Here is a 16,101-nt window from a genome sequence, read left to right on the forward strand (position 1 = left end):
TTCTAGTGGTTTGCATTTTAGAAGTCTTCTTTATCGAATGTGGGAGCCCAATAATTGGAACATATATCTCATATTTCTTTTTTTTATAACTGAATATGTACAATACATTTTCATTTTTATCTCAAGAATCCAACTTTTTACGTATGTAGATATATATTATTCCTAATTCCTAGCTGTGCTTAAAATATAAGCAAAAACTGGATGACATTATGTCAAAAATTTACTAATCTTATTTAAAATGGTAAAACGCTAACCAAAATTTCTCTCCCTACGAACAATGGGATGAGGTCAACTCAATTTGTTTACTAAATGCTATTTAAATTTTATAAAATAACATGCTCCTACAAATGTGGTTTATGAATCCGTCTTGATTTTGAAATTTTAACATCCAGATTTTTGAAAAAAAAAAATCAAAACTGCATAACATTTTACAATCTAACTTTGAAACTACTAAACCAAGTAATTTGAAATTTTACAAACGTTTTTTTATCTAATTATTTTATATTTTTATTTTGTTATTGTTTATCGCATCTCTCGTATGCGATTAAGCAAAATTCGATAAATGCCGCAAATATGGCAGAAATGGTAAAGAAATATCGCCATTTTAATATTTAAAAAAATTAACCACAACAATAAGTGTGTAGTCAGAGCTCTACTCCGTATTTAATTTTAAGTTTGAGTGGCAGCTCATAGATATATGTTGTTCACATATATTTAATACAAATAAATATCTAACATAGACTACTTTTCAACGATATTATACATAATTGAGTTTGCAGTCAAGTAACTTCGTTGCAAATTCAACTCCCCTTGGTTAATGTCAAAATTAAAACGATCAGACTGACCGTTGCTTACTTCAGACAAATACGTCCTTTGATAATAATCTACTGAATATTTATGTGTATAAGTCGCGACGCAGACTTAATTTGACTAGATATTCAACGTGATCATTATACATCTAACGTGCGATCAGCAAAGATGACGTCAAGTGGGGGCTAGATGTTCGATAGTTTTGTCCAACGTAGGATGTGACTTGCACTTTGCATCAAAATTTACCAAAACTCTTGCACCGCCAATGTGCAAGCACCGTGCAACCATAAAATGAGCCTACACGTTTATTTTACATCGTTTTTTATTGATTACAAAAACAGTAATTTCGTCGTAAGACATTTTATTTAACCTTCCAAGCAGCATAACTGTTGCAAGAACAAGAGAATAAATTGTTGACGATTATTTAAGATGCAAAGTGTGGCAGTACCTGGTTAATTTACAGTTGGAATTTCCACGAAATATCTCCATCTGTTGTAAACTTTAATAGTTTTTTTTAAATAGAGCGCCTTAGTACTTTTGTAGTTTAATCTACAAATGAGCGGAGCATAATTGGCGAAGTAATTGCCCATGTTTATCATCCGCCACGCTTCGTCTTCTAATTCTTTACACAAAGGGGAACAGCAAAATTGTGCAAATGTTCGCAGACGATTATAATATAACCGTCCCGTAATTGCTTTATTATTTATGAACGCCCAATACCGAGATTAAAAAGCAATAATGCCGTTTAAACACCCTCGACGTTTCGCTTTTATGCCCTTCATTAATCACCCCGTCCGAGGGAGCAATAACCAAATTGTACTTATTTTTTATTAAATCCAACTTTCTTCCAGTCGCGATAATCGTAAATCGCTTATTATCCGTGAACGATTAAATTTTATATCCCTCTTAAGCCTCCCGTAGGATTTATCTGTTGAATTTACGAGCAGTTCGAGAGGGTTGATCCATCGCTTTTATCATTATTACCTGCAATAATATTTTTTGTGTTATCTTGATTGCGCCATTTTCGCCGTGATTTACAACGTGTCGTGGACAGGTGAAAAGCAAATTAAAAGTGCGAAACACGGCGGGACCGGATTTATTACAAAAATCTTCACTTACAAAAACTTTCGCGATTATGCATGACTTGTAATTCCAGACAGACGGAGGCCGGGCGCTGACTAACAAACGTCCCTTAAAAGGAGACCAGCGTAATTACGGCGAACTGGTACGTCTGATGGATGTGATATAAGTTTACGGAATTAAACAGGATTCTGCTGCACTAACAATATTGATCAGAATCAAACTAATATCCAGAATAGTTACCCTCATCTCTTATCAGCGTGTCAATAAGGTTAAAATCACATAGACGGGTCGGCGCTGTTCAAACTCATACAATGTGAATATATTTGTTTAAACTTCGAATAGATCTCTATAATGGAATTTATCGGACACTTTGCGAGAGGCACTGAAGTAGTTTTAGTTTCGAGAAGTTTTAACACCAACCGTAAAGATCTCTGTTCGAACTGCCAACTATTTTACAATAGATAACTAGAAAAGTACTTCTGTTTAGAATTAAGGCTTCAGAGAAACTGGTAAACTAGTTAGTAGTAGTTGATGTTTGAAGCATGAGAACAACATTTTTAACACAGTGTTAAATTAATTGTAATAAATGGCGTCTGTAAGGTAGACAACAAGTAATTCACATTTTAATAAAAGGATCAATTATTTTTCTATTTAGTTAGTTTAATAGACTATAATTTCTTATTTTCGTAACTCTTAAAGTACGAAAAATAAGATTTCCCATTTCCGTCTGATTGTTAAATTTAATTAAAGATTTGAGAATATTTTGTAGATGGCTATACGCTAATCAAAATATTATATTCCCGGCCAAAATTTTGCTGACTAAATTATTTTTAGAATGTCGAAAATAATATGCTTCTTAATCCACCGTTTACTACAATTTATTAAAAGAACAAATTTATTAAAACTGAAATTTTCACGATTTTACAGTTTTTAGATTTTTCAATTTTCATATTTAAATTTTTCTTAACTTATCAATTTTTAATTACTTTCACCGTGTTAATTTATATTGTGTTGACTGAGCCATTTTTTAATAGCATCCATTTTTAAGTTTAAAAAATTCTTTAGTTTTCCGATTTTGCAATTTCTGGATTTTCCGATTTTTGTTAGATTTTACAATTTTTCGAATTTTTTTTAGTTTTCAAATTTTTTTTAGTTTTCAAAGTTTTACTTATCAACTCGTGAATTTTTCAATGCTTCTATATTACAGTTACTTAGATTTTTAACTTTTTCGATTTAGAATTATTCAATTTTAAAGTTTTACGATTATACAATTTTCGCTTTCAAGTTTTCTAGTTTTCACTTTAAATGTGACATTTCAAAAAATTCAAAAATAAAAAGATTGTGGAATTTTGAAATTGCATATCTCAAAGGTGAAGTAACGAAAAACTAAAAAATGAAAAAATTAAACTGGAAACAAAAAATTGCAAATCAAAATATTCCCGAAAGAAAAAATTTAAAATTCAAGAACAGAAAATTCGAAACACTGATAAAACTCCGAAAGTTAAAAACTCAAAAAGTTGCTAATCGAAAAATGGATTTATTGAAAAATTCCAAGAGTTACATTACCGACAGCCTACATATGAAACGACATCAGTTGCGTACACTACAGAGGCAAGATTCGAGTCCGCCCCTGAATTCTATAAGAAAATCTAGACTTAATATATGTAGCACAGCATGGTACTTCTTTATATAAATTTAGAGTGAACATTTCTGAGGGAAATGCTATCTAAAACCTTTTATAACAATTATTGTTTTACACTGATTATCACTTCTTACAAGAATTATGCAGAAGGTTTGGTAAACTGTTATTTAAACTTTTGCCGACCTTTTTTTTTTTGTAAAAAGAAATATATTATGTATTTACCTACATATTACTCATTTATTTTGTTGAGTAAATAAACCTTTTTTTTTTTTCTTTTTTACAATAAATCGTCATTGTTATATTATTATAACCCTGTTTAAAATATTGTGTATACAAGAATTTCGAATGGCGCCTATAATTTCAAAAGCGATTAACGATCGAACGGTCGATTCGTGGTCGCAAATTATAGACCGAAACACATTTAGTATAATTTAAATGTCATTAAGATTCTGATGTGATCAAGTGGGTCTGGTGTGCAGAGATTTGACAGATTATTCTTATTTCTTTTTTTAATGGCGATAAAAACTGTAGTAATTATTTAGAAAATAACAGTAACAATACTTCTATACATTTATACAGGTATCCAAACGGTTCGATGACGAAAAATTACGCATTTACCGTAGATCATAGAAAAAATTCGCTTAGGTGTATTTAAACATTACACACCAAAGCCATATTTTTAAAATGGATCACCTTATGTACAGATTTTGCTTTATGACAACAGGAGAAGCAACTCTATGCAAAATTCCGCACCTCCATTTTCAAATATGGCGGCGTTGAGGGTTGTTGAATATGGGGATTTTTTTACATGAAAAAGCAAATATGTTGGAAACGGCTGATCGAAAGACGTTTGTCGCTGATATCATTGTTCTCCATTTTTAATAAAAAACTTAAAACTAAAAATAGGGGTTGCGCTTAAAAAAATGCAAATTAGCTCAGAGAGTTCTGTCCTTTTGAATCAAAGAATCAGGCAGCCGCAGAATTGTTGGGACGCCCTGTATATTCCCTTAAATATCTTTATGCTTATTTACTGCTGTTATTTGAAATGTCTTCAGCAAAAAGATTTCCTTTGAATTGGTACATCTTTTACCCCTTAAGAATATTGAAGCCGTCTAACAAACAACGACGTCTGAACAAAAAGAGATTTTCGTAGTACTCCTTGCCTTTGATTTCTTTCTACTTAAATTAAGATGACTCAAACAACATAAGTATCATAGTATTTCGGTTACTGCGTGTCTTACGAGATATTTCTGAAGTATTATCCCTCTTCTTTTTATGAAAATTTCGAAATACGTTTTGTACCAATAATAAAGAAGTGTTGCTTTTTTTTGAGAGAAGGGTAAGGGCACGAAAATAATTTTATACAAAGTAGGCTAAAAAACGAACATCCATATTTTAATACCGTTATTGCGGTTAGCCTAAAAATGCCACTTTTGAAATGAAAAGTGTACAGCGTCACAATTTTTTTATTTTGATAATTTTTATACGTTGCCACGTAAACGAGAATTGCACTGTAGTTGCAGAGAAAATGCACAATTAAACACAAGCCTCGTAATAAACTAGAAATCTATTCGAAAAGTTATAAACACAACATCCGGTAAATTAATCTCCAACTTTTTTCCTTTATTTAGACTAGAACAATGAGCTGGGATTATAAGCTTACTGAAACTAAAGAAACTACTACCGCACAAGCACAAACTTAAACAATAAAATCTTAATCATGCCACACAAAACTAAACTTTGAACATAACCTCCATTGCACCAGCAACTTCCGTTCAACTACAAACAAACCCACCTGCAAGACGTTTTCTTGCAATAGTCGACTCAACTTTGCAAATTTTCCTCAACATTTTAACATGTTTTTTTGCTTTGTGTTTATTGACTGTTGAAGTTGTCCACTTGAACGAACTGGAAATTGAAGAGCTTTCAGAGCATTTCCAAAGTGAAAATAGCCATATTTAATAGAAACCCAATAATTTGAGTCTAAAAATATTTTATGAGGGTGGATCATGCTTCGCTTCGCTTTTCCATAAAATTATTGGGAATCTTTGATAGTTAAATGCACATAGGTGAGGTCGATATGACTACGCATTAAATATTAAACCGCAGTTAATATTCGATACGAAAATTACCGGTATCGCCGTAATTAACTGTACATTGTCGTGTAGGAGCTATACATCAATAATGTGGTTATGCATTTAAGGAGGGAACACAATTGAAGGACGATGTGTAATCTAGGACGCTTAATGCAACTGCAAAACCGTTTTGGGATGCCATAAATCATTTTTCGTAATGCATTCTGTATGAGATAGCTTTTAGAAAAGGTTTATTAAAGATGCGCTTCCGGAGATGAGTTTACATTTTCCTTAGCAAAACAGTGAAGTGGATCTATAACCTGAAGGAAATGAGCGATTTATTATTTGGACAGGAAGAAGTACACATTTTTAAAAACCTTAAGATGTTTCGTTGCTAAAAACACTGACGCTGCAGAAGAGTGTATTTGTAATTAATGGTTGTCTTCGCACTTTATCAAATAATTCCGTCTTAAAGCTCGTAGATAAATTAAAAGTTAATGGATATTGGTAAGCAGATAAATGAGCTAAGCTCTTAAAGATAACAGAAATTTATCTTCAGAGCAGTAAATCTCTCATTAACGTAAATATAATAAAACTGCGTTTAGAGAATCTTGAAATTTTCTAATTTCCGTTTAATAATTACCGTACGAAAAGCATTTTTTTTATTTAATGTAATTAAATCTGACAAATGTGAAACACATGCACAACATCGAGTGTGACTTTAATTTTAGATAACGTCGGGGTGTAAAACTCAACCTGCATCATCTAAATCTGTTATGACTATTTAAACCTGTAAAGTGCTTCTGTTTTCATTTCATTTTAAAATGGTAATTCTGTGGTACGTCATGCATACTTCACTGTAAAAGTCGTTGCTTTGAGTTGACTTCCGCCGAGTATCATGAATTAATTAATTTAGAGCATGCACTGGCATCGCTTTCAATTTTTAACGTCGCAAAGCGCAAGGGAATCTCCAATACTAAAACGATCATCACACTTCGGATTTATTATTTTTTTAATTTTCCGAGCAATAGCTAAGAGGACGATTCAAATAACTAATGGACGAATCTCCAATCTTTATTTTGGTGTTTCACAACACAAACAATACAAAAATGCAGTAACCCCATTTAAAATGTATTTATGCAACCCTTTTCTGTAGAGGGACTCTTGATTGAAAAAAAAAAAATTAACTAGTCTTGGCCTGTTAGATATTTATCTCTTCGTCTACCTTATTTTGCAAAACATGTTACAATACGGCGTGAACTGTGCTCCAAAGCGAAGGGAAGTTCACAAGTTTTTAGTTCGAATCTAATTTTAACAAAATTAGTTGCAAAATAACACCTACAGGGACTTATTTTTTCTTTTATCACGCAGTTGCAGATAAATAGTGCGAATATAAAATCTTTATAACATGACTGACGTGACTTGGTAAAATAAATATACGAACAAAATTATAAACCTACCTATCCCACATCGTGCAATAAAGACGAAGCGACATATACATGGTGCGGCGTCGTTTGTGAACTATACAGAGAAAATAAAAATAACAAACGTGCAATGTGTTTGCTGTTGTTGATTTTTAAAGGGATAATAAACATGTGTTGCTCTCGAGTAGCAGGACGGGACGTGCTCAGATCTTACTTTCTATCACACGAGTTTTTATTTACATGTCTTTTTCAATTTACCTTCCACAAACTGAAGTGTATTTATAACTCAGATATCATACAAGGTTTCCATTTTTGGATTACCCTTGAACAACATCCAGGAAATTCCTTTTTAGCATAACTGTTGCTTATGTCATTTCAGTTGGATGTAAACAAAAAATTGACATGCATAAAGTGTGTAATGTGCTAACTGCATCCTTGCATTACAAAGTATACCATGTTGTCAAATACGTGCTTCTTTTTATCTATCGATCGTAGAGTACCCCTTGAAAAATATTTAAAGTTTGTACAACAGTATTCTCAGTTGACTATGACTATTACTGGGAAACATCAAAGTAGAAAACGGAATAAAGAAGGAAAAACGAAAATTTAGTAGAAAATAATATAACTGAAAATTTAATTCACCGAACGTCCCTCTCGCTTGAAGCGTGACCAATACCAATATTGGTAGAAAGTGGTTTGGTATCTGTAGATAAGGGTGAACATGTTGTTTGCTTTTTTTTGCAGACAATCTGTGGCCAAGTAATCCATGTTCCTTGAGTTATGAATTCTCTCGGTAAATTATTTTTGGTTTTGGGAATGGACACCATAATTGACTCGTCGTTATATTTAAGATCCTCTGTAGAGAGGTTTGTGAACTCCTCACGTCTGCAGGCCCCACTGTAACCAATTATCAAGATGATCTAAAATACATATAAATTTGGTATAAGTACATACTTGAGACATAATTTAAAATAAACATTGGTCGAAAGTTGTTTCGATAGAACTTCCCTCGCTCCTGAAGTATGCAGTATTTTCGAGTTGAGTTTTTTCTTTACACAATTTTGTGATCACGTCATCAAGATTTTTGCAAGGACATGTATATCAACTTGAATTGGTGCAGTGTAATACTAAAAATAATAGTATTGAACTCCTAAAATTTTCTGTGAAAATGAAGTGAGCCGTTCATGATTAAATCAATAAAATAAATTGTCTCATTCATTAATTTTTTTGAGCCACATATTTAAGTAAATTTAAAAAATATTAATGCAACGATAAATCACAAGTAAAAACTCATCACATTTTGCACGTTTTGGGTAGAATTTAAAAATCAACATGGATAATTCTAGTCACAACGTAAAAGAAAAGTAGTCACAGGGTTATACCAAAACAAGAAAAAAAAAGGAAGGGCCAAGTTCGGCATTGAACCACAATCGCAATACTGCAGGTCGCCATTATCTCCGATACACCTCTGCATTATTCCTAATTTCTCAACCCTGCTCCTGAAGATGCCACTTACGAAAGTGTGCGAAACGTTGAGCCGAAAAACTCAATTGACACGGTCCCAACCCGGAAAACGATCATATACTTATTGACTCCGACCGTGGAAGCCTCCGAAATTATTTCCAAAACCTCTACGGGGAGGACATCTCCAATCAAACTCTTCTTTTCTCCAAACTCCGCCAGAAAATGGCAAAACTCCTGTCTTCACTCTCACCTCTCTTTCTCGCTGTCGTGACCACAACATAATCACCAAATTTCTAAAACTCAAAAACCAGTTCTCCACTTTCTCATCAAGAAAAATTCTGACTAAAGCCAGCGTGTCCCTCCTACGTGACCGCATCTATGCCACTAGACGGGATCTTGATCTCGTGCCCAGAGACCTCCTAGAACTTCATTTAGCACTTTGCAATTCTTTTTGCCCCATCCACTGGTCTCTTTTTGATCGAATCACCCACATCCAATCCTAAACAACTCTTGACCAAAAGAAACAAGTCCATGTCCGAAAATTTCAGTCCCTTGCCCCAAAACTAAAAAATCGTCCACAATCTGCTATTAAAACGATCGTCAATTTGTCATCTTACCCCTTTCCAAATTAGAGAACACACTTTTGTCAAAAAGCCTTAATTTTGCCATCGCTCCTAAGAAAATTCAAATTGGGAAAACTTCCATCACAAATCTGCCAAGAGAAAACGCAGACTCTGTTCGCTTCAAAACAGCTAAAATCCGGCACTCAGCATGCCCCCCAAAACCCAGACTGTCCAAAGAAGAAAGGACCGCTTTCACTTCTCTTAAAACTAATACCGACTTAGTCATCCTGCCCGCTGACAAGGCAATGCCACACAGTCATTCTGGACAAAACATAATACGTCGATAAAATACACTCCTTGTTACAAGACGGTTCCTATTCTATTCTTCTTCGCGACCCAATTTCCCGCATTGAACGTGATATCACAACTCTTTTGAGATCGGGTGATTTCCCAACTGATGTACTCAAACGTCTAATACCCAGAAACTGCAAACCACCATGTATATACGATCTCCCAAAATTCACAAAAATAATTGCCCTATCAGACCCATCGTCAGTACTTTGGAGTCTCCCACTAACAATACTGCCCAGTATCTCGCCCGTGTTCTGAAAGCATATACCGGGCAAACCTCCTCACATATTCTTAACTCCTCACTTTTTGTCCAACTGATCTCCGAAATATCTCTTGACCCCAAAGATAGAATTGTCAGTTTCGACGTAACAACCTCCACTTCTTGGCGATCTCGCAGAAAAATGTCTAACCTCCACATATTGACCTCCCAAGGCCAATTCTACAAACAAATCTCTGATACTCCCATGGGATCCCCTCTCTCACCAGTCCGCCCAACTCAAACCCAAAGTCTGGTTCCCCTACATGGACGACACATGTGTCATATGGCCTCATGGTCAAACGCCCTTTCAGTCTTTCACGACCTTTTCAACAGTCAACACCTCGACATTCAGTTTACCATGGAAGTGGAAACCAACAATTGTCTTCCTTTTCTTGATGTTATGGTAACCATGTTACCCGATGGTCAACTGGGTCATTCAGTCTATCGAAAACCCACCCATACCGATCGATTTCTTGACACAACGTCTCAACACTACCCCGCCCAAAAACGGTCTGTCATTGACTCCCTAATTCATCGAGCCACTACCATTTGTCAACCTAACAAACTCCAAAAAGAATTAGAACATCTCCAAACATCTCTTCAACAAAATGGATACGACCACCACTCTATCAAGTCTGCCATTCAACGACGGCTTAATCCCAACTCTGACAATACTTCAAATCGCCCAACTGATTTCGTATCGACTGCATATCTCCCATTCATTCCTCAGGTCACCGACCGTCTGTCCAAAATACTCTAAAGGCAAAAAGTTAAAACAGTCTTCAAACCTGCAACTAAAATTGCACAAATTCTTCCTTCCGTCAAAGATTCTCGCCAAGCTCTAGACTGTAGAGGAATCTACGACATCTTCTTCGCAATTCATTTTTACAAATAATATAACATTTCAGATTAAATTTTTTCATAGCTGCCCTTCTTACATTCTGTACATTTTGCCAACTCTTGCAAAATTCCCCAGATTTCGAAATTTCATAGTTTTGTTTAAAAAGGCGCAAAGTAGAAAAAAAACTGCATGATAGCTCGTTTATAAGACATTTTGTCGCACTTACTTCTTACATTTACATTTTAGAACTTTCCTTGTAGAGTGAAAACAAAACCAACAAAAGCACAGAAAGTTTGCTTTTTTTTATAAAACACTCAGCACTGTCTAGACAATTAATATTGAAACTGTTGTTGGAGGCAGATTATATTTAAATAGTAACGACCAAAGTGATAGTATTTCATTCGACGTATACACATTATGCAGTGTCACGCTCCTGGTCATATTACTCTATTTAAGAACGGTCAGAATCGCACATTATGATCACAGCCATCATCAATATCTTTTAGAAGTTGAAGTATAAATGACATCAGAACACCAGTGGAGGACATTTATTGAAAGAGGAAGTAACTGTAAAAGGAACCTATTTGAATTGGGTAATGTAATAAGGATAGCACGCATTTTTTTAACGCAAAAGAGTTGCTTGGATTAAAATTGGTTTTAATTAATTAATCTAAAGTTGACGTTAAAGTAAATATGCTTCACGAGGGATACCGCATTATTATCATACTCGTGTGTTTACTCAACTCAACTAGCAGCAAATCGTGAGCGAACTTTATACTCGCCGGTAATGATGCTTTTATCCCACTTGGAACATAAATAATTGTGAATGGTGTGGGAATTAGAACAAAGTAAGGATGCGTCAGAAATCTTGTTTCCATATAAATTGTTTGCTTGGGTTTATAAAATCAAGAACGATAAAGAAAAGTCATTGTTAGAACAGTGTTTCACTAAGGACTTACCCTGTATTGTAACTTTTTTATTAGGAAAATAAATGGGTAAAGTCTGGGACACCTCTATATTGTGTACAAAACAGAGTATGTTAGTTATATTATATACCAATTTTGAACTCATTTATTGCTTATTATTTAATTTTCAAGTAAAATACGGCGCAAAAACTCTTGAACCTTCAACGACTGATACCAAAATCTTGAACATCAGTTTTTTCAGGAATACATAAAATATAAACCTTCATTCGATTTATTTCGCGTTATTTTCCAAAAAAAAAATTTATTTTCAAACGTCATATAACTGACACTTATATGACGCTCTTACCGGGGTTTAAGTGTCATTTCTATGACACCGTTTTTGAGCGGCGTATAAGTACTACTTATACTCCGCCGGCGTATAAATAAAACATTTATACTCCGCCGATGTATAAATATGTGAAAATCATAGTGGTTGTCAACCATAGTAACCATGGTAAGTGAAATCAAGGCAATTCCTTAATGAAGCAAAAAGATAGGAAATAATCCTTTGAAAATAAAATATTGTATTTCATTCGGAGTTTAAGTGACTTCATGTGACTCGTATGGACTTATAATTCGCCTCGCTATCGCTCGGCGTTTAATCGTCCATACTCTACACACAAAGTATCACTTAAACTCCTAATAAAATAAATATCTATTACTCTTAATAACGCACTTTTAATTTAGATAAAAGTACTTTTTTGAGATCGAAAAGTTACAGTCTTAGGGAAACACTTTGTAAATCGATGAAGGTAATGACGGAGCAAAGAAAAGTAATAAATAAACATATGGCTTAAAGCAAGCGCGTTGTGAAGTAAAATTCGTATATTTATAGATACATAGAAGTGTTAAGAGAAATGCGGAAACAGCTCTGGGCGAAATTGTATTTCACATATGCAGATGCCGACAGACATTTAAGCAGAATGGTTGAATAGCAAATGTGATACTCGCAATTGTGTTATTTATTCACTCTATAGTTTTGGATTTGCTGGCCCTGCGTTGGTCAAAATAGAGATTTTCGTAAGATTTTTCAAAATTCGATTTGTCAGAAAAATATAAGTGAGCTCTGAATCATTAATGAAAAGCCAGAAACATGGCCACAAAGACTGTTAATGCGAACAATAACAAAAAGTGCTCAAACTCTCTTTAAGCATAACACAAAATGCAGGAAGTATCAACGCGCCTCGAAAAATGAATACAACGAAACACGAAATTTCGGCTGCTTTCAGCAGGAAAACCCGCCGGAATTAGGGGAATTCACTCGACACGCATGCATATATTTCAGGGGTTTCATACAGTTCAGTGTGGGAAAAGAAAAATATCGCCTTTCAGTTCAGAGTCGTTACGAGGATTGGCTATTACCGCTATTCGGGATAAAAATGGATATTTATAAAATTATTTTTAAATTGAATTTACATATTTATATGGGTATATACCATATACATATATATCAGGAGCGGTTCATGGGCAAATAGGTGACAACAGAGGAATTTCCTCGTCCTCGTGAATCGTTTTATAACGTCTGTTTAGATATGTTAAATATATATTTTGCGCTGACTTATCTCTAGGGCAAACTCCATAATTATTTCCTCATTAAAGGAGAAAATCGACCAGATGAGCTTTCGTTCGATTAAAAAACACACGAACACTGTTTTTGGAGCAAATATTTTCATTAAACTTTCGTATATACATAATTTGGTTTCATTTTGAGTGGTTCATCATGTTTACCAGGCACACAAAAAAATCAAATGATGTATACTCAGAACGGTATTTATGTATCCAATAAAAATTTATGATGTGATTATGAGGAGTTAGACGAGACAATAGCAGGGTTAGTGACGATTATAAAGTGACCCTTGGGCGAAAATACAGGGATAAAATTATACCTGTGATAATAAACCTAAAAACTGTCAAGAGAAGCCTCCGACGAAGATGATGACATATACATACAGGGTACCTCAGATAAAATTCCATCGCCTTATATCTTGAGAAAGAATAGAAAAATGGAAATTATCTTATTGAAAAACTATAACTACGTTGCTGTTGACAATTGTTTGAACGTTTTGTTATACTTGAACTTGATATATAAAAGACATAGAAACATGGCTGTGATTCAATAGGTAATTGCAATCGTAGACATTTACATAGCTTCGAATGTCCATATCTACCTACCTACGTGTAAAACCACTGAAGTAAACAGCGACTTTCTGTATCTGTATCAGTTTATGAGAGGTAGGTAGTTATCTTTCACAAGTGGTGACTCTGAAAATATTTTTTGTGTGTTTAAGACCATAAGCGGATGCGGTTTTAAGCTATTTGTCAACTCGCCTATCATCAGATGTGGGCTGTGACAATAGAATGAGATAAATATAGGTGATGACATTTGACTGATTTATGTTAATAACATCACCTGCGAAACAGAAACCTCGCTTATCGTCGCCACCTCCAACGTATTTTTTCCGATAAATTCTTAAATTATCTCCAACAATTAACTAATGGTTGATGGCCTCTGTCCCTACACTTTTTCTAAAGCAGCGAAAGCTAAGCTTTTTCAAGCACCACGTCACCGCTCTATTTTTAATCCCAATTAATCGACACTGCTTTATTTATAAAGCTCCCCTGCCTTGCTGTTATCAGACGCCTCATTGACAATTCCCATAAACTTATTTGTTTTAACGAAACTCGTTCTATTTTTAAATCTTGTCTTATCTGTAGAATTTATTGATCAAGAACCCGAGCTGCGACCCATCAATACCACATCCGACCCTTAAATATTCCAATAAAACTTATCACGACAAAAAAAAATACTTTTTATGCATCACCCGTCGGCTACAAGGAGCGAATTTCGGGTCAAGTCGTAATCCCAAGGGTCGCACCTGGCCACACTTCCATGCAAAAGGTGTCGGTGCTTCGACAGCTTTCGACAAATCCGAGAAATCACTTGAAAACTTTGTTTTATCGTCGTGTTTTTGTCTCTGAGAAGTGCAAGATCTGCGCAGCCATCAAGGGAACATGTAATAGCGAGCTAATTAAAGTTGAAACGTGTTTAATTTCACTTGCGCACAATTTTCTTGAATTGTTCGGGCCAAGAAGCTAACCTGTTGGACACGTAACGAAATGTCGAGACAACGCAACGGTGATAAAAATAGGATGTTGTGGTACAGAACGTTACAGATCCGAGCGAAAGCCACATGTTTATTCATTACTCACGAAATGGATTATTAGGGAGTTCTTGCTTACGAAAGTGTGGCTTTGGATGTGATGCTTTGGTGGAGTGCTATTTTGGATCTTAGCGAAGTTCCACGACTTATAAACACTTAAACTGGAAGGTGAGGCTGAATTTTTGTCTTTAATTACAATTTTTAAATGATATTAAATCACTTTCCATTAGAATTTGTTATCGATTTTAAAGAACTTTTTTATTAATTCCCGAGCGTAAGCTAGGGAAGTTCAGTAATCGACTCCATCGGGTGATTTGCCAGTTTCATATTTTCTCGATGTTTCATGACCCCTAGAGTACGAAAAAAGTGATCTCCCGCTTCCATCTGTTTGTTTGTCTGTCTGTCTGACGTCTGTGCAGATTTTTATTAAACACGTAACCTCCGAAACTACTGGACTGATTGTTGTCAAATTTTGCATGTATATTAGGAATATCATGTAGGTGCTTAAATAGCTAACCAAAATTTGGTAATCATTCTCACCAACAATGGATGACGTCATGTCAAAGAATTCTATTTTAGAATGATTTAAATGTTATACAACAATATATTTCTATGTATGTGGTTTAAGATTCGCTTTGAATTGTTTCCCTAAACGTCCAAATTTTCGCAAAAAAAATTAACACAGTATAATAGCATGTTGTCGCACGTTATAATACCAAACTTGGCAGTTTCATTTTTCAAATTAAGAACGCGTCACCCCATTTTCTCGGAAATGTGAGAATACGCATCTTTATTTAATAATGACAAAATAAGAATTACTTATAATATTCAGAACATTTTGTTCGATTGTGGCTTAATTAATAATTTTAGTCCTGTGTTTTGAGGAAATAAATTCATTCAAATCAAACTAATTTCTCCGTGACATTTTTTCTATGTATAAAGATAAACACTTGCACTTAAACTTATTATTAATGCTCAGAGGACATTTTTTCCTTGTTGGTTACCTGTTTTAGATATATTTTACACTATCCAAACTTGGAAGCACAAGTTCTTGGTGCAGGGGCTACGAGGGTGTTATTTATGCCGTTAGTTTTTACTTTATAGAAGTTAATACAAAATTGAAAATCGTAAAATCAATTTTTTAAATTTTTTAAAGAAGCGGAATTTGTAGGATTACACTTCAGGGGCGAAGTTCTGTAGAAATAACTTTAAAGCTATGTTTATTAAAAGCTCATTGACACATATTTTATTTTTACTGCGTCACGTAATGCTTTAATTAAATTGTACGTTCATTCATGATGTAGGTAAGTTTTGTGAAATTAACACAAATTCGACATGAAGCGACCACATCGTACAAACATTTTACGACCTGTAAGATCTTAAGACTTTCTAACACACATTTCGAGCAATAAATCGGTGGAAAAGAGGAGTTTTCTTTGTGGTTATTCATAGCACGCACCGGT

The 16,101-nt window shown here is 34.3% G+C and overlaps 2 protein-coding genes across 2 annotated transcripts in view; both read left to right on the top strand.

Annotated features, from left to right (window-relative positions):
* Positions 1–16,101, top strand: part of LOC135144730 (dystroglycan 1) — a 254,797-nt gene that overhangs the window by 16,237 nt on the left and 222,459 nt on the right. The window lies entirely within an intron of this gene.
* LOC135144579 (uncharacterized) lies at positions 9,559–10,431 on the top strand. Its single transcript, XM_064076605.1, has one exon. It carries the CDS (start codon positions 9,559–9,561, stop codon positions 10,429–10,431), a length of 873 nt encoding a protein of 290 aa, XP_063932675.1.

This window comes from Zophobas morio, unplaced genomic scaffold (assembly GCF_036711695.1).
Source record: "Zophobas morio isolate AGI-343-1 ecotype UQ-CSIRO unplaced genomic scaffold, CSIRO_AGI_Zmor_V1 ptg000108l, whole genome shotgun sequence".
Classification (NCBI taxonomy): Eukaryota; Metazoa; Arthropoda; class Insecta; order Coleoptera; family Tenebrionidae; genus Zophobas; species Zophobas morio.